Genomic DNA, 25,884 nt, shown 5'->3' on the forward strand with positions numbered 1-25,884 from the left:
TCAATTTGATAACAATTTGATGACAAATGCACAGCATTTTGAAAATGCACTGCAAATTCACACAACACAACACATTACAGAAACATTCTGCAAATCACAGCATGCTGCAAATTCACACAAAACACAAAACCAAATTCAGACTACACAACAGAAGTGATTCCTGAGGATTCTTGCTGGTTATGGCTGATATGATTAGTTATTTAGTGGGTAACAGTGACACACTGTGGCCATAAGAAGCACATACACCCTGAAGTGCAGCCTCACCAAGAAGCTCATTTATGCTCAGCCTGAAACATACTTGATATCTTTACATAAGTCATTTCTTTCATTTTAACATGCATACTTAAATCTCTTTAAAACTAAGAGTTACCTTTGGTTTCGGTAACATTTTTAGTTACAGTACTGTCTATCTGTTTCTTCACATTGTATGCATTCTTGATCTGGTTTATTTGGCTTTTTTCTGCATGATGCTATGCAATCCACATGTATGCTTATGATTTACTGGTTAATAAATGGTTTGTGATGTTCATGCAAATAGTGCCACCTAGTGGTCGCATTTATGTAGCAGTTTAGTAGTTTGGTTTGATTGCAGTGAATGTTACGGCAGCCATGTTGCTTCACGTTTGTTTTGGAAGAGTCACGAATGATAGAGGCTGAGTACTTATCACTTCAAATTGGATACAGACGATCTTTCTTTCCTTTCTGAATGCCCAAGAAACCATCGTTTGTAAGTTGAAATGTATTTTATGTTAGCTAAGGCAGTTAAAGGTAAAATGTCTCAGGCAATGTATCTAGCTTGAATGCTGCAATTACTTCGTTTTGCTAGTCTATATTTAGCATGCTAGTTATTAGTAACGACATGTTAATAGCTCTTTATTTGTACATCCTCTAAAATATGTATTTGTATTGTGTTTCCTGTATTACAGTTTCACAAAGTTGATTGCTGGATAAAAGTAAAACACCAAGAACTGTGCATCTTTGGTTCCGACTTTTCTTCAGTATTCAGACCTGTTAAGCTATCTGTCGAGTTGTGAAGCCACATTACACCAGGGACAGAATAGTGAAAAAACGTATCATCTGTGGGCACTCATCATCTACTTCAGCGTGCAGAAGAGTTTGGTCTCTTCCTCTTCATCTACCAAGTAAGACCTACACAAACACAGTTATGGAGCCTAATGTGGACACTGAAACAAAATCAGTAACATCAGGACGGTCGGCTAATAGTTCAAACAAATCAACAGCTAGTATGGCAGCAGCCAGAGCACGAGCTAGAGCAGAGGCAGAACGTGCTCGTGCACACTTCGCTCAGAGAGAGATTGAAGTTCAGATGGAAAAGGTTCGTATGGAGGGCACTTTACTTGCTTTGACACACGAAAAGGAAGCGGCAGCTGCTTTAGCTGAGGCCAAGGTGTACGAAGAAGCTGCCGAATCCATGTGCGAAGGTGTTTTGAGCGCAAGGCAAAGTTTAGCCCCAGATGCAGACCGTGCACAGCGCACCAGTGAGTTCGTTGAGAGGCATTCAAATTCACCATTTCCACACGATTCACCGCCCAGAGGCGACAAGTTCACTGAACTCCCCATAGCACCTGATAGCCACATCGATAATACAGGCTTACCTCATCAAAATCTATCATACCCTCCTCCCATTGTTAGAAAGCAATACATTGGCTTAAGCCAACCTACAGCGCGTGTGAAAATTGAGCACAATCCATGGCCAGATAACCCACCTGAATTTAAACCTCTCCCACAAAGCTCAAGCTACACTGTCCCACAACCACCTCTCAATGGAGGAGAAGCTATGGGCGACATAACCAGATTTCTGGCCCGACGTGATCTCATTCATGGTGGGCTCACAACATTTGACGATCGCCCTGAAAATTATTGGGCGTGGAAGTCATCTTTTAATAATGCAAAAAAAGGGCTGTTCCTCACTGCGAGTGAAGAACTCGATTTATTAGTCAAGTGGCTCGGCTCTACGTCTTCTGAATATGTGAAGAGGATAAGGGCTGTACACGTCAGGTATCCTGATGTTGGACTGAGAATGTCATGGGAGCGCCTTGAAGAGGCATATGGCGCTCCTGAAGTAATTGAAAAGGCACTCCTTGACAGGATAGAGTCATTTCCAAAAATAACAAAGCAGGATCCCTTGAAATTACGTGAGCTGGGTGATCTGCTACAAGAAGTCCTCTCCGCTAAATCAGAAGGCTACTTGACTGGCCTTTCTTACTTGGATACCTCAAGAGGCGTCAATCCAATTGTCGAAAAGCTGCCGCATCCTTTAACAGAGAAATGGCTCCACCAAGGTTCACAGTACAAGAGAAATCATAATGTTTCGTTTCCACCATTCTCATTTTTTGTGAACTTTGTGTGCACAGAAGCGCGAGCACGAAACGACCCCAGCTTTAACTTCAGCCTTACCACAGGCCATGTTAAATCCGATCCTGTCTTTAAGAAACAGACGCACAGAAAGTTTGCCATTACTGCTCATAAAACTGGAGTCACATCAGCAGCTGATTCTCCATCTAACAGCAGTTCCCCTGACTTACCAGCTGAAGCAAACAGGCAGTGTCTCTTGCACAAAAACAAGCCTCACCCACTCAGACGGTGTCGAGGATTCAGAGCAAAGCCTTTGCTGGAGAGAAAGGCCTTCCTTAAAGACAATGGAGTTTGTTATCGCTGTTGCTCTTCTACTACACACCTAGCTAAAGACTGTAAAGTTGTAATCAAATGCAATGAATGTGAGAGTGACAAGCACACATCCGCACTTCATCCAGGTCCACCACCCTGGCATCAGGAGAACTCCTCAGAAGAGCATGGCGGGGAGAGAGAGACACAGCCCGCCTCTGAGGTCAGAACAAAGTGCACTGAAATCTGTGGAGCAGGACCCAGTCCAAGGTCTTGCTCGAAGATTTGTTTGATTAAAGTCTTTCCTCATGGCCACCCAGAACACGCCATAAAAATGTATGTAGTACTCGATGAACAAAGCAATCGCTCTCTAGCAAAGACTGAGTTCTTCAACCAGTTCAGAGTTAAAGGTGAAGGGCACCCATACACTCTCCGTACTTGTGCTGGCGTTACTGAAACAGTTGGTAGGCGCGCAACAGGATTTCTAGCACAGTCGCTAGATGGCAAGATACAGGTCCCTCTTCCAACGCTCATAGAGTGCAACTACATACCTGACGATTGTTCAGAGATACCTTCTCCTGAGATCGCCCACTACTATTCCCATTTAAAATCACTGGCTCATGAAATCCCAGCCATTGACCCTGAGGCTAAAATTCTGCTGCTTTTGGGAAGAGATATTCTATGTGCTCATAAGGTCAGGGAGCAGCGCAACGGCCCCCACAATACTCCTTACGCACAACGCCTTGATTTTGGTTGGGTAGTAGTCGGAGATGTCTGCCTGGGCTCTGCACACAAGCCAGCTACGATCAACAGTTTTCGCACCAACATTCTTATGAATGGACGGCCAAGCCTGTGCACACCATGTCCTAACCAAATACGAGTTACAGAGAAGTTCAGTGCTAAGACCCATTCTGTTCCACCTCAGTACATACACAGACACTTCAAAACAACAAACACAGAACATGCATTTGGTAATGACATCTTCCAGTGCACTCAACAGGATGACACGTTTGCGTTCTCCATGGAAGACAGAATGTTTTTGGAACTAATGGACAAAGAAATGTTCGTTGACAGCTCCAATAGCTGGGTTGCACCACTCCCGTTCCGACCATCTCGTCAGCGGCTTCCCAATAACAGAGCAGGCACTGAAGCGCTTCAAGTCTCTTTGTCACACCCTTGAGAGAAAGCCACAGATGCGTGACCACTTTGTCAGATTCATGCAAAGAATATTTGACCAGAACCACGCAGAACTGGCGCCACCTGTGGGTGACAATGAAGAGGTGTGGTACTTACCAATGTTTGGTGTGTACCATCCACGCAAGCCAGGCCAAATACGGGTAGTTTTTGATTCTAGTGCCCAACATAGAGGTGTTTCCTTGAACCATGTTTTACTCACAGGGCCTGACCTGAACAACAGCTTACTGGGTGTATTGATACGTTTCAGGCAGGAAACAGTTGCAATTACGGCCGACGTGGAACAGATGTTTCACAGCTTTCTCGTCAGAGAAGACCATCGCAACTTTCTCAGATTCCTCTGGCACGCCGACAATGACTTGTCAAAACCCATGGTGGAATACAGGATGCGAGTCCATGTTTTTGGAAACAGCCCGTCGCCTGCAGTAGCAATATACGGACTCCATCGAGCAGCCCAGTATGGTGAGACTGAGTTTGGGAAGGATGCCAAGGATTTCGTTCATCAAAACTTTTATGTGGATGACGGCCTCAAGTCTCTTCCAACAGCAGGGGAGGCTGTGGACCTATTGAGAAGAACACAAGAAATGCTTGCAAGCTTCAATTTGAGATTGCATAAAGTCGCATCTAACAATCAGGCAGTAATGAAGGCATTTCCCGCAATAGATCACGCAAAAAACCTGAAAGACTTGGATCTGGAAGAAGACACCCCCACAATTCAGAGGAGCCTAGGTCTGAGCTGGGACCTGAAAAACGACGTCTTTACTTACCGTATATCCACGGAGGACAAGCCCTATACACGGAGAGGCGTGTTGTCAACCGTGAATAGCATATTTGATCCACTTGGGATTCTTGCCCCAGTCACTGTGAAAGGCAAGTTTCTGCTTCGTGAACTGACTGCAGGTTCCACTGATTGGGATGCTGCCCTACCTGTGGAAAGAAAGCCAGAATGGACAGCATGGGAAAACTCTTTGCAAGACCTTGTGGAGTTTGAAATACCACGGACGTACTGCCATGCTTCACTTGCTTCAGCGCAAAGGCTTGAGGTCCATGTTTTTTCAGATGCTTCCACCATAGCTATTGCAGCAGTAGCTTACTTGAAGGTTTTGGACTGCAGTGGAACATGCTATGTCAGCTTCATCCTGGGCAAAGCAAAGCTCGCTCCCCTTGCCGCTCATACGATCCCTCGATTGGAGTTGGGAGCAGCAGTTTTAGCTGTTGAACTATCAGAGTTCATAGTTAATGAAATTGATGTCACTCTGCATGCCCTTGAGTTCTACACTGATAGTAGAGTTGTGCTGGGGTACATACATAACCAGAAGAGACGGTTCTACGTGTACGTCAGCAATCGTGTGCAGCGAATAAGGAAATCAACCAGGCCAGAGCAGTGGCACTATGTTTCAACCAGTCACAATCCTGCTGACCACGCAACAAGATCGCTGCATGTATTGGACTTGAAACATTCTACATGGCTTACTGGTCCAGCTTTCCTTAAACAGCCCAGAGGAGGGCCTCCTGCGGCCGAGGAGCCCTTTGACTTAGTCGACCCGGACACAGACATGGAAGTGCGTCCCAGTTGTACAGTCCTGAGAACACAGACTGAAGAGCCTCATCTCGGTTCTGAGCGCTTTGAAAGGTTTTCAACGTGGAGGTCCCTCACTCGCGCCATTGGGCTTCTCATTCACATAGTGAATACTTACAAGGTTCCAGCCGACCAACGCGATGACTGCCACGGCTGGCATTACTGCACAGCACCCCATACTCCTGAACTCCTCTCCAAAGTCAGGACAATCATCATTAAGGTAATGCAGGAAGACATCTACGAGGATGAAATTCAATGCCTGTCGTCAGGGAGAGAGCTTTCCCGTGCGAACAGGTTGAGAAGGTTGAACCCAATGCTTGACCATGAAGGCCTCTTAAGAGTAGGCGGGAGACTTACTCATGCCTCCATAGAGAACGATGAGAAGCACCCCGTCATTATACCTGGGAAAAGTCACATCGCAGTCCTGCTTGTGAGACATTTTCATGAACGCGTCAAGCATCAAGGTCGGCTGTTCACTGAGGGCTCGATCAGAAGTGCCGGGTATTGGATCGTAGGAGCAAAAAGGTGCATCAACAAGGTCATCCAGAAATGCATCACTTGTCAGAAGCTTCGTGGGAAGGTTACCGAGCAAAAGATGTCTGACCTCCCCTTTGATCGGCTCAGTATGGAACCACCTTTTACCTACGTTGGACTCGATGTTTTTGGACCATGGATGGTCCTCACAAGAAAGACTCGTGGCGGCTCAGCGAATTCTAAACGATGGGCTGTCATATTCACCTGTCTCAGCATACGTGCGGTGCACTTTGAGCTAATTGAATCACTTGAGAGTTCCTGCTTCATCAATGCACTCCGACGCTTTTTTGCCTTGAGAGGCCCAGCTAAGCAAATCCGTTCCGACTGTGGGACAAATTTTGTGGGCGCCTGCAAGGAATTAAGCATGATATCTGAGGAGTCCAGCGTGGAGAGTTTCCTAACAGAGGAAGGATGTCGATGGATATTCAACCCCCCACATGCCTCCCATATGGGAGGGGCTTGGGAAAGGCTCATCGGGGTGGCCAGACGAATCTTAGATTCTATGCTCCTTCAATCACCCCAACTCACACACGAAGTACTGTCAACATTCATGGCTGAAGTGTCTGCTATAATGAATGCTAGACCTATTGCCCCAATCTCCAGTGACCCAGATTCACCTGCCCTGTTGACTCCAGCAACATTACTGACGCAGAAGGTCAGTGGCTTATCTCCCCCTCCCGGAACATTCGACAAGAACCCCTGTCGCCAAATGTGGAAGCAGGTACAACACCTCGCCAATTCCTTTTGGGAACGATGGCGAAGAGAATACCTGGCTACTTTACAGAATCGTCGCAAATGGCAAGTGAGCAAGCCGAACATAAAGGAAGGGGACTTCATTCTTATGAAGGACAGTCAGGTCCAAAGAAATCAGTGGCCTGTCGGACTTGTCACTAAAGCATTCCAGAGTAGTGACGGGAAAGTCAGGAAGGTTGAGCTGAAGGTCGCGAAACAGGATAGCATCAAGACCTTCTTGAGGCCCATCTCGGAAGTAATTCTTCTTATGTCTTCAGATGGACAGGACTCTTTGTTGTAATTAAGTTGTGTGATTGTGTGTAACCTAAAATAGTGGTATTTATTTAATACCAGACGGGGAGTGTGATGTTCATGCAAATAGTGCCACCTAGTGGTCGCATTTATGTAGCAGTTTAGTAGTTTGGTTTGATTGCAGTGAATGTTACGGCAGCCATGTTGCTTCACGTTTGTTTTGGAAGAGTCACGAATGATAGAGGCTGAGTACTTATCACTTCAAATTGGATACAGACGATCTTTCTTTCCTTTCTGAATGCCCAAGAAACCATCGTTTGTAAGTTGAAATGTATTTTATGTTAGCTAAGGCAGTTAAAGGTAAAATGTCTCAGGCAATGTATCTAGCTTGAATGCTGCAATTACTTCGTTTTGCTAGTCTATATTTAGCATGCTAGTTATTAGTAACGACATGTTAATAGCTCTTTATTTGTACATCCTCTAAAATATGTATTTGTATTGTGTTTCCTGTATTACAGTTTCACAAAGTTGATTGCTGGATAAAAGTAAAACACCAAGAACTGTGCATCTTTGGTTCCGACTTTTCTTCAGTATTCAGACCTGTTAAGCTATCTGTCGAGTTGTGAAGCCACATTACACCAGGGACAGAATATGGTTAATTCACCACCATACTGTACATATCTCTCCTTGTATGTCATGCCACTACTCTGCTACTAGCTGATACACTACTGGGTAATATTAGATTCAACGTTATGGAATGAGATTAATAGTCATTTTCTCACAATAGTTATTTACCAATGATGCACTATTCAAGGCCTGTATTTACAAAGAGTTTTAAGGCTAAAAGTAGCTCCTAATTGGCTAATTTAGGAGAAACTCTTAAACATAATGGCTGTCACTCGCAACTTCAGGACTCCTATTTTTTGACTTACAGTAAGAGTAATTCACAAAGCATCTTAACCCTAAAAGTAGCACCTAAGTCTGGGGCAGCTTTATAGTCGAGAGGATTCTAACTCATTCAGACCTCACAAACAAGCAGCTTTTTTGGCATTTCACGTCGCAATGTTTTGAAATGAACATGCGGTTGCAGGAGCTCTGTAACTAAGGGATGCAATAATGCCACCAACACCCAAAACCAGAGCCTTTATATGGCTCTGCCCAAAACCATCCATGCATGTAACAACGTCTAAAAAAAAAAAAAAAAACAAATTGCCATCTAAAATGATTTCATATCTAAAAGATGAAATCACAAGACTGAGTAGATTATCTATTCATATTTGAGTAGTTTATTATCATACTTACATAATGGTGAAAAACATGTATTCATTTTCCATGACACAATCAACGTATTTCTGATCTCGTAGGGGGTCGTATAGAAACTATTTTTTTGTTCTATATTACAAAAGCAGAATGTGTCAGCCACAATATCATATGTTTTTTATTCCATCAAATACATTGTACTCTCTGTTTCATAGTAGTTTCCATGTTTAGCACAAGTAGCCAAAACATTTCCGCATTATAAACAAGTACGACTGTACATCTAGCTAACGTCACTGCAACATCATTTGATATGTTGTCTATGTCCTTTTTGCAGCTAATTACAGGTTTACAAAATTTGTGGATTATCACATTCTCTTTCACTTGCATTGTACTGCAACTGTATTCCAAATACTCATGAATCACTATTTGTGGCATACACTTTGGTATACTTTAAAGTAGCAAAAATATCACATACCATGCAAAGTATAAATTAAGTATAATTGAACTGGTATGCCCCAGCCCTATCGCCATGATATAGCATTTTAGCATCGATACAATATGTCAAGATGTGAAGAATAACATGATAATGTTTATATTATAATTATATGATAATAATTACGCTAACAAATTGTCCATAGAAACAAACACACTATTGTGATAAGAATGACAGCAAACACATAGAGGATGACCTCATACCTATACCGCTCCCAGAACCCCAGGACCTCCCTCACCTCCACCCTCACCTCAGCAGGCTCAAGCCTCAGCTCAGCCCCCTGTGCACATGGGCACAGAAAGGGGTAGAGCGCCCCTGTGTGGTGGGGCAGCAGCATGCTGAAAATGGCCGATCCCCTGACATCCCGAGCATCGCAGAATGTCAACCTCCGCACGCAACGTCCGAGTGAAAATCCCGGGCGGCCAACATCCCAAGTCAGCTTGACTCTCAGCACCTTGAGGGCGCTGGTTGAGGGCATCTCAAGAGGGGTGAACGGGCTGGTGGGGGCGCTCGTGAGACTGAAGTACTGGTTTTGCGTTCGGCGGATCCCCCAGTGATTGCAACACAGCGAAAGACCACTGCAATTACTGTTCACGTGCTGAGGAGACGTTACGCCCGCCACCCAGTCCGAGCAGTCACCGATGTGGACATCCCAGACATGAGAGCCATCACTGAGGGCACTGGAACCCTTAATAATGCCATAGGCCTTGGACAGTGAAAAGGAAGGGTCCAAGACGGGCATGGCCATGATGCGGGTCAAGTCGTCTGACACAGGTAGATGGGTGTTGGAATCCAGGATCACTGGGTCTTTTCGAAAAGGAACAAGAATTAAGTTAGAGGAGGAAGAAATAGAGTGGAGCAAAGGGCCATTTGTCTCACAAATACTTGAAAGCATGAGATCATGTGTGCTCACAGCAGGGAGCAACTTCCTTCATCTTCTTCCAGACGTTGAATCTCAGGTTGCCAATACGTCTGGGGACATCAATCATGGCGCATCTACACTGCATTTGATGGCTGAGCTGTGTACTGAAGTGGAGAACCACACAAACACACATGTTAACACAGACATACACATTGGTACCTTAATTCACTCATACAGGTCTGTTACATCTGTCAATTTGCAGTGTCATCTTCATTTTGAATATGAATGTCTCATCAACTTGAATGTCACTCAGCAACCGTAGTATGACATTTGAAAAATGTGCAGAGGTCAGTGGAATTAATCAATATAATAAAAACATTGCACTCTACCTCATCGCGACGGTGAAGTCCTTGAACTCCTAAAACACACAGAAATACAGCACTCAATAGTCAGACATTCATTAGTCATAATTAACTCATCTACACTCTCTAGAAAATGCTGGGTTATTATTTTTTTTACACAGACTTTGGGTTGGTGGGTTATTTGTACGCATGCTGCTGGGTTGTTCCTATGATCCAGCCTGTTGGGTTGATACAGAGCAGACCAGTTAAGAAACACTGGTCGAAGAGACAGGCAAGTCTATCTTTGGCCAACAAAATCGGAGGACAGTCAGTACTTGCTAGACTTGTTCGGTTTGTTTCTGGAGCTAACACAACATGTTGCTATGTATAGCGGTGATCCAATGTGGTCAGGGAAGTCCTGTGACTCCAAAGATACATGTAGTCCACCGGAGGACATGACAGAAGTGTGGAATAACCAAAGTCACCCCAAGAGTCATTTGATATAGGTGATCTACTAAGAAATGCCAGGAATAACCAACCCTAGTAACCTGATTTGATATAGGTGATCTAATAAGAAATGTCAGGAAGGACCAACCCTAGTTACCCCTAGAGTGATTTGATTGATCTAATAAGAAATGTCAGGAATGACCAACCCTAGTTACCCCTAGAGTCATTTGATATAGGTGATCTAATAAGAAATGTCAGGAATGACCAACCCTAGTTACCCCTAGAGTCATTTGATATAGGTGATCTAATAAGAAATGTCAGGAATGACCAACCCTAGTTACCCCTAGAGTCATTTGATATAGGTGATCTCATAAAATGTTGAGGAAGATGAGGCTGCTAATTCAGCGTAATTCTGTGATTGTAACCCAATAACCTCTTGTAAAACATATAGCACATTTTTCTTAGTATATTTTTTCCTGTCAGCATCGGACAGAATTGTCACCTGCAGGAAAGAAATGTCATCCTTGCGTGCCATTTCATCTACTTCTTGCACTTGGTCGGAAAGTAGGGTGGCCTCAGTCTTGAAGGCCTCCTTTGCCAACTGGGTCTCTAATATCCCAGCTTCCCACAAAGCCTCCAGGTGCGCCATCTGTTCCTTTTGCAGGAAGGCAAAGAGCTTCGTAAAGTCTTGCCGGATCTGCCTGTCACACATTCCTACAACAGCCTGAAGTAAACACACACACACACACACACACACACACGCACACACACAAAACAAATGAGTGAATGATGCAATTCAATGATCTACATTATCTCTGGTTTCCTATGTAACTCCTCAAACACTAAATCCCACTTCCTTTGTAGCTACTTAAACAGTTTGATTCAGATGTCGGCTGGGACCAAAATAGTTTCTCCTCTAAGACATTTACATTTATCCATTTAACAGACTCTGTTATCCAAAGTGACCTATAGATATATCAACAATATTACAAGGGATTACGTTATTCCTGCAGAACCCTGGGGCAACTTTTCAGGTTACTGCACACTATAGCCTAGCTCCTTAACCACTACACTACCAAGAAGTTGCATGATTTCTTCAGGTTTGGAAATACTGTAGGCCTATTCGATGGGTTACTGAGCAAACAGTTCATCAACTATTATGGGTCAGGATGAACCTATAGCTGTAACTGACTGTTCACAAAGTTAAAGACATTGTGGTATGGTTGTGAAGTAGTGTTTGGGAAGTAGATCAAGTCAGAGAGGGTTAAAGCGGAGCGAGAGGTGCAAACGTTCGATCATTTCCGCGTTCTGTCTTCACAAGGGGAAGGGGGGCTAAATCCCCTTTTAAGCAGACCTGCTAACATTCGAACTGAACTGCTTGCCGAACTGACAGAGATCGATATCCCACTATGACGTCTTTGCAACACGCCTCTTTAAGCAGACAGGAACTGTTCGAATTTTGCTTCCATAGAGATGCATTACGTTGCTCTATCTTGTCAGTAATGAAGGATCTTTGATCAAGTTAAACTTGATGTCAGAGGACCATTGTGTTACCTTTATGTGTGTTTCTGCAGCTGATTCACTCCTCACAACATCCAGTCTCTCTCTCAGAGGCTTTGAGGCAGCAGCCAGCCTTTCCTAGAGAGGACACAGACAGACACACACACAAACACACACGATATATCTTTTTTCAAAGTTTTTTTGGCTTTTGCCTTTAAATAGTTCAGTGGAAAGAGATCGGGACATGGTCGCTGGTCAGAATCAAAACCCGAATGTTGTATGGTCCTAGATGGCTATCACTTGACCAAGCTCAATCTTTTAAAATTGAACATTAGTCTGGGGAGTCTGCGCTATATTTAGGTGTGTTCAATGGGTATAGTTCAAATGACTCTGCACTTGGATACCCAGATAGCAATTTCCTTTGGGCCGGATCCGCATGAAAGCCTTTAGATCCGTATGTAGCGGACCTACGGTATCTGACTGTGGGCCAGATGTAGCCCACACCCAATAAGCGGACTCGTGTTGCAGATCCGTACGACACAGAATAAGCGGACCCCTATCACACCCAATAAGCGGACCCGTATCGAAGATCCGTAGAACACAGAATAAGTGGACCCCTACCACACCCAATAAGCAGACCCGTATTGCAGATCCGTACCACACACAATAAGCAGACCCGTACCACACACAATAAGCGGACCCGTATTGAAGATCCGTACAATACAAAATAAGCGGACCTGTACCTCACCTAATAAGCGGTCCCGTATTGCAGATCCGTACCACACAGAATAAGTGGACCCATAGCACACGCAATAAGTGGACCCGTATTGCTGATCCGTACTACACACAACAAGCAGACCGTACTACACACACAAGCGGACCCGTATTGCAGATCCGTACCACACACATGAAGCGGACCCGTATACGTTAGACCGGCACATCCGGGAACTTGACTCGCGAGAAACGTTCCAGCCCCTTTTTGGGGGAAAACAAACAACGTCTCTCATTAACTCCAATGCAAATTAGCGTCAATAAACGTAATTCCTACCGAAATCGTAGGGGTAAATGATAACAGAAAACACAACGAATCAATAGGACCACTCAATATATTACCACTTTGCCGGTCGTTGACCGTGAAAAATACGTTCAAAAGCTTAATTCAATCAAAGTAAAAACATGTCCCTTCGGTCTCCCGAGTAGCCTGCTAGCAGTAGCAGTGGCCAGTGTCATACCCGGACATAGGCCTACTCTTATCTCATTGAATCTCCAGTTAAATAACTAAATTGTTTTCCTGTATTTTTGGCCTCTTATTTTAATTGTAATGTTGTGTAGTTGACTGACAGGCTTGGATGTAAAGTATGTTCGTTAGATAATTCCAACATATGATAATTTCTGTCATAGCCGATAGCCTAGCTGCTAGTGTTAGCCAAGTGTTAGCCTAGATTTCCGTTTTCGTTGGTCTGATTTATTTTTGGTGTAGCCTAATGTTAGGGGTTCTTAGCTTTGTGGTTGGTACACCCAACCACACAGCAACTTTTCGGCATGTCTGTCTACCGCGAACACTGATCTATAAATAATAAGTTATTCGTTATAGATCAGTGACCGTGAACAACACCCGTTCACTTTGGCTTGTTTCAGGCTTGTTCTGAGGGCTTGTTTTCCCCAAAAAAGGGGCGTGGCGCAAACAACCTGCTCTGTGTGACGCGGGTCCGGTCTAACGTATCCATGGGTTTCATCAGGTCCCTTTGCACAGGTGTACAGTATCAAGCACCATGCAGTCTGCATTGATAATTAAGGTGATTGTATACACCTGTGGAAAGGGACCTGATGAAACCCATGAATAGGGCTCGGGATCATGACGTGAAAACTTCACGGGCACAGCCATATTGGCAGCCTCACTCCTTAGTTTACTATGGATTACTATGGATTTACTCCCACCTATTAGTGTGTTCCTGTTACTTAGTTTTTGCCTTCTTGGTGCTGTGTAGTTGGGTGTAACAGCGCAACCCACGATCGCAAGAGGAAAAGAATCGCTAATACTATAGGCTATTTCTGCTTCTTGTCTTCTGCATCTGAATGAATGGATATTACGTTCGGTACGCTACCAACATGGTGGCTATATTCCTAGAATGCAAGGTGTGTGCCCGAGCCCTATTGCAGATCCGTACCACACACAAGAAGCAATATTGCAAATCCGTAGGCCTACCACACACAATAAGCGGACCCGTATGGCAGATCCGTACCACACACAAGAAGCGGACCTGTACGGGTTCGCTTATTGTGTATGGTACGGATCCGCAATACGGTTCCGCCTCTTAGAATAGAATATATACTTTTTTGTGTGTGGTACGGCCTCTTAGAATAGAATACATACTTTTTTTGTGTGTGGTACTTTTCTTGTGTGTGGTAGGCTACGGGTCCGCTTATTGTGTGGTACGGATCTGCAATGCGGTTCCGCCTCTTATGTGTGGTAGGCCTACGGGTCCGCTTCTTGTGTGTGGTACGGATCTGCAGGTCCCATATTACATATGACTTTTGGCAGACATTCACAACATCACCAACTGGTCACCACTATAAAAAAAACTTTGCAGAAGAATTAAGGATACTGCTCATCACAATTTTATGTCTTTATAAACCATGGTTTAGATATAAAATATGACCTAAACCTTCTCTGATAACTTTAATTATATTTTGTGTAGGCCTACTTTGTTGAGGTTTGCTTCCCAGCATGCATTGCAAATATTAGTTTAGAATTTTGAAACAATGTGGTTGGGACTTAGCTTATAGGCTAACCTACTCCACTGATGTTTTGAACAATAACATTACTAGATATGACCATTGACTTAGTAATTTATTAGAGGGAAAATACACCGTAGTCGTGAAAGTATCAGACCTAACCAGGTATAAATATCCAGCTAAATGCAGGATTAATTAATCGTTTGGACGTGATCATCATTCAACAAGCCGAGTTCACAGGTCAGACAATTCAGTGTCATATATTCAAATAATGTACGTAATTGCTATCCATTGCTGTAGGTCAATGTCTGCTTAATGATGACAGGTGTTTCACTCCCATTAATAACCACCGGACGTCATGAAATCCGTGACAGAACTACTTGGGGTGGGGGGGTTAGCTAAACGGCACAAAAGTAAGTTGGGTGAGATTCGAGATAATTAGATCTTTCCTCTTTTTACGTTGCGGTGAGAAATACGTTCTTTAAAATGCTCTGAATCATCGCCTGGACGTTATCTTGTTTGTTGGAAGCAATCTTTTAGCCCTTATTAGCACCAGATCAGTAAAACGGATCCAAAACAATTTTGGACCGATGTGCGTTTGGACGCCGGATCAGGTCCACTATTCAGATCCGTGCCGGATATCGTGGTATTTGTGTTTTGCTATCTGGGACGCACCTGGACGAGTGCAAGTTCATATCTGCCGCAGATCCGTCAAACGGATCCAAAACAATTTTGGACCGATGTGCGTTTGGACGCCGGATCAGGTCCATTATGCAGATCCGTGCCGAATGTTGTGGTAGATGTGGCCCAGTTCTGTCCCAGTGTAGTTTTGCTATCTGGGTAGTCCTTCAACCAATCAGACCAATGATCCGGGTGCGCCACGTGGATAAACCATTTTGTGATTGGTCCCTGCAAATTTGTAATGGAAGCAGCAAAGATAAATGTGCAGGTTTGCAGCCTGAGCTGTCAGGTGAAATCCAATCGTGACTTATTTTAAAATGTGAAAATAATAAAAAATTTGTCTGGCAGTGCGTTCAGCTAATTTGTCCTAAAAACAAGCACATTTAGCTGCCAGTGCACTGAGCAAATTTGAGTCAAATCTGAGTCAAAATTCTCTTTTGAGTGAGCACTAGGGTTCATAGTAAAACTCTACCAAATACATTTTTTTATCTTAATGTAAGTTTGATAACACTTAGACTTAGGTTAGATTTCATTATTGCAGTGTATTTATTAGCTGACGAATGCAGAGCAAAACATTTGAACTGTTCCGTACATAAACACAAAAACACAATTGTCAGTTGGTCAGACCACACACACTGACCTTGCGTTCCTTCACAGCTTTTTGCACAGACAACACGCGATGGTCCCTGTGCTGCTGACTCCTCTTACACTGCAAACAAATGAGCTTCTCTTCTGTCTCACAGTAAAACTGCAGCTTCTGTCTGTGCTGAAGACACAGCCTTTCCCCCTTCTCCTCCGCTTTCTCCCCTCCCCTCCTTCGACAGGCTTCCCTAGAGTCCTTCTGCTGCTGCTGCTGCTGCCGCTGCTTCAGGAAGGACTCGCAGGTGCTCCTCAGGCTGATGTTGGGGACGGGCTCCTGGGGCGAGGGGCGTCGGCAGACGGGGCAACGGCGGCCCGGGCTGGAGCTCCAGTGGCGGCTCAGGCACTTCCTGCAGAAGCTGTGGCCGCAGCTCAGCAGCACGGGCTCCTGGAAGACGTCGCAGCATATGCTGCACGACAAGTCCTCTTCCAGAGAAGTGGCAGCGGCAGCCATAAGGGGCAGACAAGAAGAGCGATAGAGTGATAGACAACAAAAGGAGAAAGATAAGTCTGAGAATGAGAGCGAGAGGAGACAGGTTCCAAGAAGCTCAGAGACAGTAGAGAAAAAGAAGCATTTAATGGACAGACTAGGAAGGCAAGAAGCTATCAGAAATATGGAACAAGTACAATTGTCAAAGGAAACATGGCAAGAAATAATCAAAGAGCAGAAAAAAAAACAGAAAGTGTGTTGGAGAAACAGTAGACGAGATTGTATCCATTCATAAATAGAGGTGTGAAAGGAAAACGAGGGAAATGGAAAGAGTGTAAATTCAAGTGTGAAGTGAGAGAGGGGAGAATTCCAGAGAGAAGGAAGGGTATGAAATATAGAGGTTAAAAAGAGATAAACATCACCAGTTTACATGACTTCTCCAGAAAACATTTTTTTTTAATTCTCATCAAACTTAAATATGCCAGTTCTAAATGTGAAAAGGAGAGAGAGAGAGAGAGTAAACAGCATAGGCATGTCTGTAATGCTCTGAACAACTACTAGCATGGGTACCATATACTGTAAAAACTGTGAAACAGAATACTGTAACTCCCACTTTCGCAGAATAGAAACCTATGGACAATTGCTGAATACCTGAACTTGCCTTGCAGGTGAAAACATTTTGCACTCATTCAGTGGGTGGGGCCATAGTAACAAGGAACAGGTTGGGTAATAAGCGAGTAGCCTACTGTAAACCAGAAAGAGTGCAATGGGATCTTGTGTCTTAACACTGATCACTTTCCAAACATTTAACTTCCTACGGCATTAAACACGACCATTGTCTTTACGAAACAGAATTCTTTCACAAACATTATGACTTCTCTGTTCTCTCTGTTGTTCTAGATCCTTCATTTCACACAAACCTTTGATAACTAAAGTTATAATGCACTCAAATACGTTGAATGAAAGCAAGATGAAGAAAATATAAATGCGTCTGTTTCTTGAACATTATTTGCCTTTGCTTTGTCCTTTCTTTCGGCTAACTGTTGATCCTTTTCATTCAATTAAAAAAATACAAAAAGAGAAAATGAACATCACATCACTTACATTTGTGAATCTCAAGAGCAAAAATATTCCACAGCGAAGGTCTGTTGTTTAGCTGAGCTTACCCAGCACTGGACAGGTTTAGCAAGTTCGGCTGACATTATGACAGTATGAGACTTCCTTATGAAAGAGGAAACAGTCGTGATTTCCCTGCAGCATTTACCACAGACAAGTTCTGAGAGCAAGTCAATCGGGTAAGTTTGCTTTAACACGTCCTGTGTAAAGGAGTTTTGGACTTCACTGATTTACTTTTACCACATTTAATTATGCCGTATCAGCTTCTGTACTGTATGTGCACACTTGTATGTGTGTGTCAGCTGAGGAGTGAAATCATTTCCACCGAAAACATTCTCTGTTGAATGATTCTAGATTGCCATTGGTCAGAATTGGTTGCCATTGGTTGCAGAAAATGAAGGTAGGACTTCAAAATTACATAATGCCTATATATACAGTATATACCCACTATATTGCCAAAAGTATTTGGTCACTTGCATTGACACACAAGTGACCCAACAAGGCTGTAAGTGTATATTAGCTACATTAGCCTATCAAATTTACTAAGTAGGCTACATAATGACTAATGAGCATTCATGATTAAATGATTTCCCTGCAGCGCATCCTGGAGAGAATGACACACCATTTGACTACTCCGCTGTAGGCCTCCTACGATATTTGGTGCTTTAAGTTTAATTTCCATAACAATCAGGGCTGTACGCTAAGCTTTTTCACTAGGAGCACAGGTGCTTCTAAATGAAAAAGTTTAGGAGCACAGAAAAAAATTTAGGAGCACTATGAAATTTCCTGGAAAACCTTCTTGCCTTAAGCAGGATACAGAATAGATCATTCACAGCAGTGGCAATCATAGTCTCTGCTCAAACCCTACACTCTAAAAAATGTTGGGTTAGATATAACCCAACCTTAACCCAGCTGCTGGTTAACTATTGGACCAACACCGCATTGAGTTATACTAACCCAACACAGTGGGTACAAAATTAAACCCAGCAGGTTGGGTATGATTCTAACCCAAAACGCTGGGTTATATCAACACAACATTAGTCAGATTGCCACAATAGATTGGGTAAAATAAACTATTTGCTGGGTTATAACTATATAATTGCTGAGTATTATTTACACAGTATATTGGGTATAGATTCAACCCAAACCACTGGGTTACATCAACAGAACTGCTAGTTAAAATTACCACAGCATGTTTTCCAAACCCAGTATGGGTAGCATTGCGAAAATGGGCAAATAAATACAATTCAACATAATTATTTACTTGACAGTTTACTTTATTTTTGAACAGATAGTCTAGTAGTCACAAAGGGATGTGATATGCCTACTTCCACGAAGGCAGGCAGATTCTACAGTCCGTTTTGGGGGTCAGCCCTGGCAATCAAAGACAGAAAAGTGCATTAATCACTGTACAGAACTTTACGAAAACTTCCATGAACCATTATCAGTGAATGATGTTAACAGATATTAAAAATCCACCAGAAGACAAAATATTAGCGCAACACACTCAGAAACAATGACAACCTGATATTATGGAGTTGTTTTAGGAGATGATCTGGAGCAGACTGACAAACAAGTTCAGTAACGTTAGCCAGCTAGCTGCTAATGTAAACACATTGGCTTTGACTGTGTTCGCTAACATTAGCTGACAAACGTTAGCTAGGTGCTAGCTGCTAGACCAAAACGAATAGTTCATTGTAAAAGTTCGTTTTGATCCTGTTCAGCTGGTTATACTCACTGAAGACAGAACTATGTTTTCATGAGTCTGTCTTTGTGTAGATGTAACATTAACTGTAACTGTAAGTCTAATCTAATGTTAGCTAGCTGGCATGAATGACACGTCCTGCTTGAGGCTGAAATTGGCAGGCAGGATATTCATTCATATCACAAAGGCTATCTCTGGGTGGACTCTTAAAATCTGTTTGAATGATAATGCAATAAAATAAAGGTTAAAAGCAGATACATACCTTACAAAATGGCCTGATTTCCATTGCATGTTGACAGCAACTGCTGGACTGGACGGTTGGAAGAAAAACGATTTTTCTTTTCAAATTTCAACTATAGCTGAGTAAAAGCAACCCTATGCTGGGTAGTGTAGTAGGGGAGAGGAGGGGCACTGTTCTAAAATATAACCCAAAAAGCTGGGTTACCGAAAATAACACAACTTGAGTAAAAACAACTCCACAAAATGACCCAGCAGCCTAAACCCAGCAGTTGGGTAGAGAATATAACCCAGCATTTTTTAGAGTGTACACACACAGAAAATGGCTTGTCTTGTTTCTATTTCATATTTTGAATTCAGAATTTGTATACATTTTGTTATCAATTTACAGCATTTTAGGATCTGCATAATTACTTATAGCTTAAAATATTCAGTAAACTGAATACTTCATATTGATTACACTGTAATGATATTACAGGGGTGGTGTGTAGGTCTAATTGAGTGCCTGTCACTTTAAGATGTACGTGAACATAATTAGGTTTCATTCGGTTTTAGGAAAAGAGTCAAGCATAGTTCAAGGATACATCATGTTTTCATTAAATAACTTAAATGTTCAAAAAACGAACAAAGGTAAAGACAAATATTTCTGGTGTAGGCCTAATACACTGTAAATTCTAACATTCAAATTAATAAGAAATATTAAGTAGGGTTGACTTAGTTTTGACCAATCTGTCGAGAATACTCACTTTATTTGAGTTAGTAGTACTTTGGGAGCGAAAAGTCAAACCAACTAAATCATTTTAAGTTCAGGTCACTCACAAAACACTAGTCCAACACTTGGGCATGCGCAGAAGCCTCTAGTAGAAACCAACCGACACGACACGACTAAACACGCATGGACATCGCTGGAGTACTTTACAGGCTCATTTGGTGAGTAAACGTTTGAAATCGATTTGCTTTCTTCATGTATTATTCATTCAACGCTAGTTAAGTTTTGTTCAGCATATGTCAATGTCTATGTTACTTGAGCCTGCCGTGATGTTAAGTATCATAGCCTAGCGTCTAGCTATCGCTAGCCCAACATTTGTTGCTAACGTTAGCAGCTATCTGTTAGAAACACTAAACTGTAGATCTACCAAAGACTCTTTTCGGACGTGGCTCATATGTTTTCATCACTGAAAACGATTATTTCTAAAAACTCCAAAGCCAATAACTCCAGTTTCACGTTTGCATGTGTAACAGCTAAATGGTATGAAGCATGATTAGTATGTTCGACCTCCATATTAGCTAGCATTTTTCAACTAGAATTATTGCAGCTTGGTCATTAGCACTAGCTGCTAACTAGTTCTTTTCCTCATGGTAGCAGCTACAGGAAATCCTATCAAATTCTTTGATTTTATGTTATTTCATATCAATACAAAGTAGGCTTATTTTGTCTGAGCAAAAACATTAGTTTACTATTTACTATTTATATAATTGAGTTCATTTCATTGAGCTTGGTGCTAACATGATCTTTTCTCTTATAGAGATGTTGTCAAGCAGACCAAATCCCTGAATGAACAATGTAAGTACTGCACTTTTCGTGCTGATAAGGCTATTTGCTAAAGTAGCAGTTTGTGTCTTGTGAATGTCTTAATCTATATTGTCTCTATCATTAGACATCGACTGTGATAGCCCAACGCACTCTTGTCCTGAAGGGAATTCCTGTTTTACATGGATCAAGTCCAGCGAATTCTACAGCACAGCATTTGTAAGTATACTTGGAAATAATAATAAGAAGAAATAAAGCAAGTTATCATATCTAGTTATGGTTATTTATGTGTGTACAGTATGTATGTTATGCAATACACATTGGAAATTGCCACTTATTCCGCATGTTTATATTGTCAATGTCTTTGGGTGAGGAGGGGGCCCATTGGACATTTTCCAAAATAGTTTAAAGTGTTATTCTGGCGGTGAGCAAACACTTCCAAAAAAGCATTTTAACCAATAATATTAAAAACAGCACCAAACCTCATCAGTAGCTTGCTCAGGGTCCCTACACTTAAAAGGAAGCACCAACAACGTAGTTAGCGAACCCGGAGTTTATGACAGAAAACACTTACCAACTTGTCCTCTACCAGCTCCTCCAACCCAGTATCATAAGGTTTCGTTGAACTGTCACATTTGGTTAATCTGTTATTCGTGCTGGGGTTGGAGGAGTTGGTAGGAGGACAGTTGGTAAGTGTTGACACTTGGAAAGTAGATTGTGTTCAGGTGGACTCATTTTGTGGTCACAGCTTTGTTCATTAGTAGCAACACATGATAACAAGACTTTCTTTTGCATGTGTGTCTTCACAGGACGCTGTGACTGATGGGACCATCTCATGTGTTGATGTGCTCACTGTTCTTGGGGAGATTGACGGCTAACATCATTTCCAGGGTCCAAGCTGCTGTCAGGTGTTATGGTGGCACCTTATTTCTGCTTGATATAATATAATATTCATTTTCTGCTTGATATTACTATATAATGATTATTACTATTATTATTTTACTGCGGAGTCCAAGCACTCTTATTTTACTTTAAATATGTTGAATGGCAGGGTAGTTTGCTATGTGAATGCTGGATAATTAAAAATAAAAAAAATTGTGATTAACCTAAACCAACCTTCTCATTTCATTTTTTTGGTTAGATGTTTTTACATACATTGCTTGTATAGACATTGTAAACTGAACCAGAGAACAAGTCAGTTGTACACACTTAAAAATGTGAGCTAATTAAGTATCATTTACTCAGAAAAAACAAGCTTCCATGAGAACTATGGGTTCTAGGTATATGAGTACTAAGAACCATGAGCTAATTAAGTACAGTTTAATTAAAATAAATAAGTTGTATTCACTTAAAAAGTGTAAGTTATTAAGTGTTACTTACTCAGAATAAACAAGCAGTGTTCACTTAAAAAATGTAAGTTCATTGAACTTACTTTTTTCAAGGCAATGAGTTTGCGTACATTTTTTAAGTAAAGTCAACTTATCAAAATTTACAGTGTAGAAAAGATGAGTGTCCACTGTCCAGTAACGTTAACTTCTATGATTTAGGTAGCCTACCATGGCATGGCATCGTGAGTTGTCACTTTTTCCTTGGTCATGTTTAATTGGCTGGGTGCTTAACTTACTCTACCATGACTCGTCTTGGAGTTTGGTAGGCTATATCTGTTATATCCAATGAGTGACAACCAGAGCTCAAAATAAAACGTTAAGGTATTCTCCTGATAACGTTAGTGGAATGGAATTAATGTGAATGTAACCTCCATACAAAGACGCAGAGTGGCTATATGATGCGCACATTTGCAATGAAAATGTTCCGCCTTTTTAAAGCAGGTGTAGCCTACACCAAATCGTGGTTAAATCCATAATTTAGACAACAGAATCAGTCGGATTTCTCTCATAGAAGTCAACCAGGCCTATGTCAAATGCAGGCTGGGGTGAAGCTAACACGGTTTCCACACCGTGTTTATCAACCGTGATAATAATAATATTTGAAATGAACACGGTAATTGTAGGCTATATAGTCAATATTCTTATCATGGTTTGCCGTTTCAACGGTAGGCTAATCGCTACAAAGTCACCAACTGATAACGAACAGATTGAAGAAAAAGAAGAATGGTTTTGGAGTGACATTTCTTGCGTGTGTGAGAGACAGCGAGGTTGATGCTGAAAGCGTGAGTTTCCAGCCAGGAGCGTTAGAGTTGTCAACTATGAAATTTGTATACAGATGCGCGAAAATTCTACTATATACTTTGATCCACTTTGAGCAAAATGCGAATAAAAGGGTTGAATTCAGTACTCGCACCTGTGCTCCCATTTCATATTTTCAATTAGCACTAATATATATTTCCTCGCATTTGCGACGAGGTGCTCGCAGTGTTCAGCCCTGACAATGGTAATGTATTATGTTTTGTTCCATTGTTGAAATTATAGAAATACAGTAAAGAAATCAGTAATGTATTATGTTTTGTTCCATTGATGAAATTATAGAAATACAGTAAAGAAATCAGTAATGTATTATGTTTTGTTCCATTGATGAAATTATAGAAATACAGTAAAGAAATCAGTAATGTATTATGTTTTGTTCCATTGTTGAAATTATAGAAATACAGTAAAGAAATCAGTAATGTATTATGTTTTGTTCCATTGATGAAATTATAGAAATACAGTAAAGAAATCAGTAATGTATTATGTTTTGTTCCATTGATGAAATTATAGAAATACAGTAAAGAAATAAAATTAGGGGCGCTTTACCCCTTCCTGTGCCCATGTGCACAGGGGGCTGAGCTGAGGCTTGAGCCTGCTGAGGTGAGGGTGGAGGTGAGGGAGGTCCTGGGGTTCTGGGGATCCCCAGGAGTTTACATGCAATGATGGTTTTAGTTGTTAGTGGCATTATTGCATGCATCCCTTAGTTACAGAGCTCCTGCAACCGCATGTTCATTTCAAAACATTGCGACGTGAAATGCCACAAAAAGCTGCTTAGGATTGTTCGTGAATTAAGTCTTAGTGAGTTAGAGTTCTCTCGACTACTTTAAAGCTGCCCCAGACTTAGGTACTACTTTTAGGGTTAAGATGCTTTGTGAATTACTCTTAGTCGAAAAAATCAGGAGTCCTAAAGTTGCGAGTGACACGGCCATTATGTTTAGGAGTTTCTCCTAAATTCGCCAATTAGGAGCTACTATGAGCCTTGAAACTCTTTGTGAATACAGGCCTTGAATAGTGTATCATTGGTAAATAAATATTGTGAGAAAATTACTATTAATATCATTCCATAACATCAATCTAATATTACCCAGCAGTGTATCAGCTAGTAGCAGAGTAGTGGCATGGCATACAAGGAGAGATATGTACAGTATGGTGGTGAATTAACCATTTATTAACCAGTAAATCATACGCACACATGTGACTAATATCACTTCAGGTGAGACACTATAGCTGAATAGGGTTAACATTTTTTACTAGCAGATATGATTATGAAACTTCTCCAATTGATTACTTAAATTAATATAAGACATTACAACGTCCATGTTTGATAGCATCATGCAGAAAAAAAGCCAAATAAACCACATAAATCAAGAATGCATGAAATGTAAAGAAACAGATTGACAGAAGCTAAAACAATTACCGAAACCAAAGGTAACTCTTAGTTTTAAAGAGATTTAAGTATGCATGTTAAAATGAAAGAAATTATTTATGTAAAGATAACAGGTATGTTTCAGGCTGAGCATAAATGAGCTTCTTGGTGAGGCTGCATTTCAGGGTGTATGTGCTTCTTATGGCCACAGTGTGTCACTGTTACCCACTAAATAACTAATCATATCAACCATAACCAGCAAGAATCCTCAGGAATCACTTCTGTTGTGTAGTCTGAATTTGGTTTTGTGTTGTGAATTTGCTGCGTGCTGTGATTTGCAGCATGTTTCTGAAATGTGTTGTGTTGTGTGAATTTGCAGTGTGTTTTCAAAATGCTGTGCATTTGTTATCAAATTGATGAAATTGTTGTCTGTACTTGTTTGTGTTTTGTCTAATTGCAAGTGTTTTGTCAATTTGCATGTGTTGTCATAAATTGCAGGTCGTTTGCACCCACTTTAAACTTGATCAAAACCTTGCAGAAGATGATAGTCGGAGAGAGACTGAATGATCTACACACCCCTGCAGTGGTGCATCACTTCTGCCATAGAGCCTGTTTCATAGCTGCCTAAGCCAGTGGCTTAATCTTCATAGTGAAGGATTTCAGTGAGTAATTGTACTCTCTGAATGAACGCCAATTCACACCAATAGCAAAGAGTGTAGTAGGACCGTGCGCATAAACACCATTAGGATTGGAAAAGTGGCATCCGTTATACCAGTGCGCCCCAAGATAGGTGTGAGCACAGTTTCCTGAAAAACTGTCTTGGTCCTTGTCAAATGTACTAAAATTCTGCCCATTGTGGTCAGACAACGAGTCTCCTGTGAAATGAAATGAACAATGTTATTTATGTACACAAAGCAAAACAAGAGAACACTATAACTATGTAACTATATGTAACTATGTACTAATCCTACATTCATATGCAACACTTCCAAAGTTTGTACAGTATGTGTGCACTTGAATACAATTGGGAGCACTTCGACTCGGCGCAGTAATATCCTCACTCCAAAGTGAAACTGAAAGTGCAAGAGTGAGGATATTACTGTGCCGAGTCTAAGTGCTCCCAATCGTTATTCCGCCACACAATATAGTTATCCCTCTTACCTGCTTAGAAATGCACGTTTTATTTTGTCTCACCATACTTGGTCGTGTGACTACTCGTGTAACTGTATTTTAATAGTGAAAACATGGAGGTGTTTGGTCGCTTCTAACTTCATCTCTGTTTGGATCCTAATGAATGAACTGGGCTAGCTAAGTGCTATCAAAGTAGCGCTGCGCACCAGAGCCAGTGAGTGCACGCATTGAAACGTGAGAGGTATGTATCAACTGGTCTTAGTTAAGGGAATAACATAGTTTAATATGA

General features: G+C 41.7%; 2 protein-coding genes across 4 annotated transcripts in view; one reads left to right on the plus strand and one right to left on the minus strand.

Annotated features, from left to right (window-relative positions):
- LOC134086228 (NACHT, LRR and PYD domains-containing protein 12-like) overlaps positions 1–25,884 on the plus strand; it is a gene marked incomplete in the record, with an annotated part of 983,201 nt that overhangs the window by 451,004 nt on the left and 506,313 nt on the right.
- On the minus strand, positions 8,264–17,527 carry LOC134085723 (E3 ubiquitin-protein ligase TRIM35-like). Of its 3 annotated transcripts, XM_062539969.1 has the most exons (8): positions 17,410–17,527; positions 16,957–17,050; positions 15,877–16,299; positions 11,874–11,957; positions 10,822–11,043; positions 9,921–9,949; positions 9,583–9,695; positions 8,264–9,476 (listed from the first exon to the last, which is right to left on the minus strand). In XM_062539969.1, the coding sequence occupies exons 2-8, from the start codon at positions 16,981–16,983 to the stop codon at positions 8,797–8,799; spliced, it is 1,578 nt and encodes a 525-aa protein (XP_062395953.1). In that variant the 5' UTR covers positions 16,984–17,050; positions 17,410–17,527; the 3' UTR covers positions 8,264–8,796. The 3 variants fall into 3 exon arrangements, with proteins under 3 accessions (XP_062395953.1, XP_062395952.1, XP_062395951.1); XM_062539968.1 differs by lacking the exon at positions 16,957–17,050 and having other exon boundaries at positions 15,877–16,478; positions 17,410–17,447; XM_062539967.1 differs by lacking the exon at positions 17,410–17,527 and having other exon boundaries at positions 15,877–17,389.

This window comes from Sardina pilchardus, chromosome 1, assembly GCF_963854185.1.
Source record: "Sardina pilchardus chromosome 1, fSarPil1.1, whole genome shotgun sequence".
Classification (NCBI taxonomy): Eukaryota; Metazoa; Chordata; class Actinopteri; order Clupeiformes; family Clupeidae; genus Sardina; species Sardina pilchardus.

Coding starts and splice junctions, on each gene's coding strand:
- LOC134085723 (XM_062539968.1), bottom strand. CDS start 16,329: ATGGCTGCCGCTGCCACTTCTCTGGAAGAGGACTTGTCGTGCAGCATA. Junction 11,958..15,876: donor AAGCTGTGAAGGAACGCAAG/GTCAGTGTGTGT, acceptor TGTCCTCTCTAG/GAAAGGCTGGCTGCTGCCTC. Junction 9,477..9,582: donor GAAGGAAGTTGCTCCCTGCT/GTGAGCACACAT, acceptor CTTTTCGAAAAG/ACCCAGTGATCCTGGATTCC.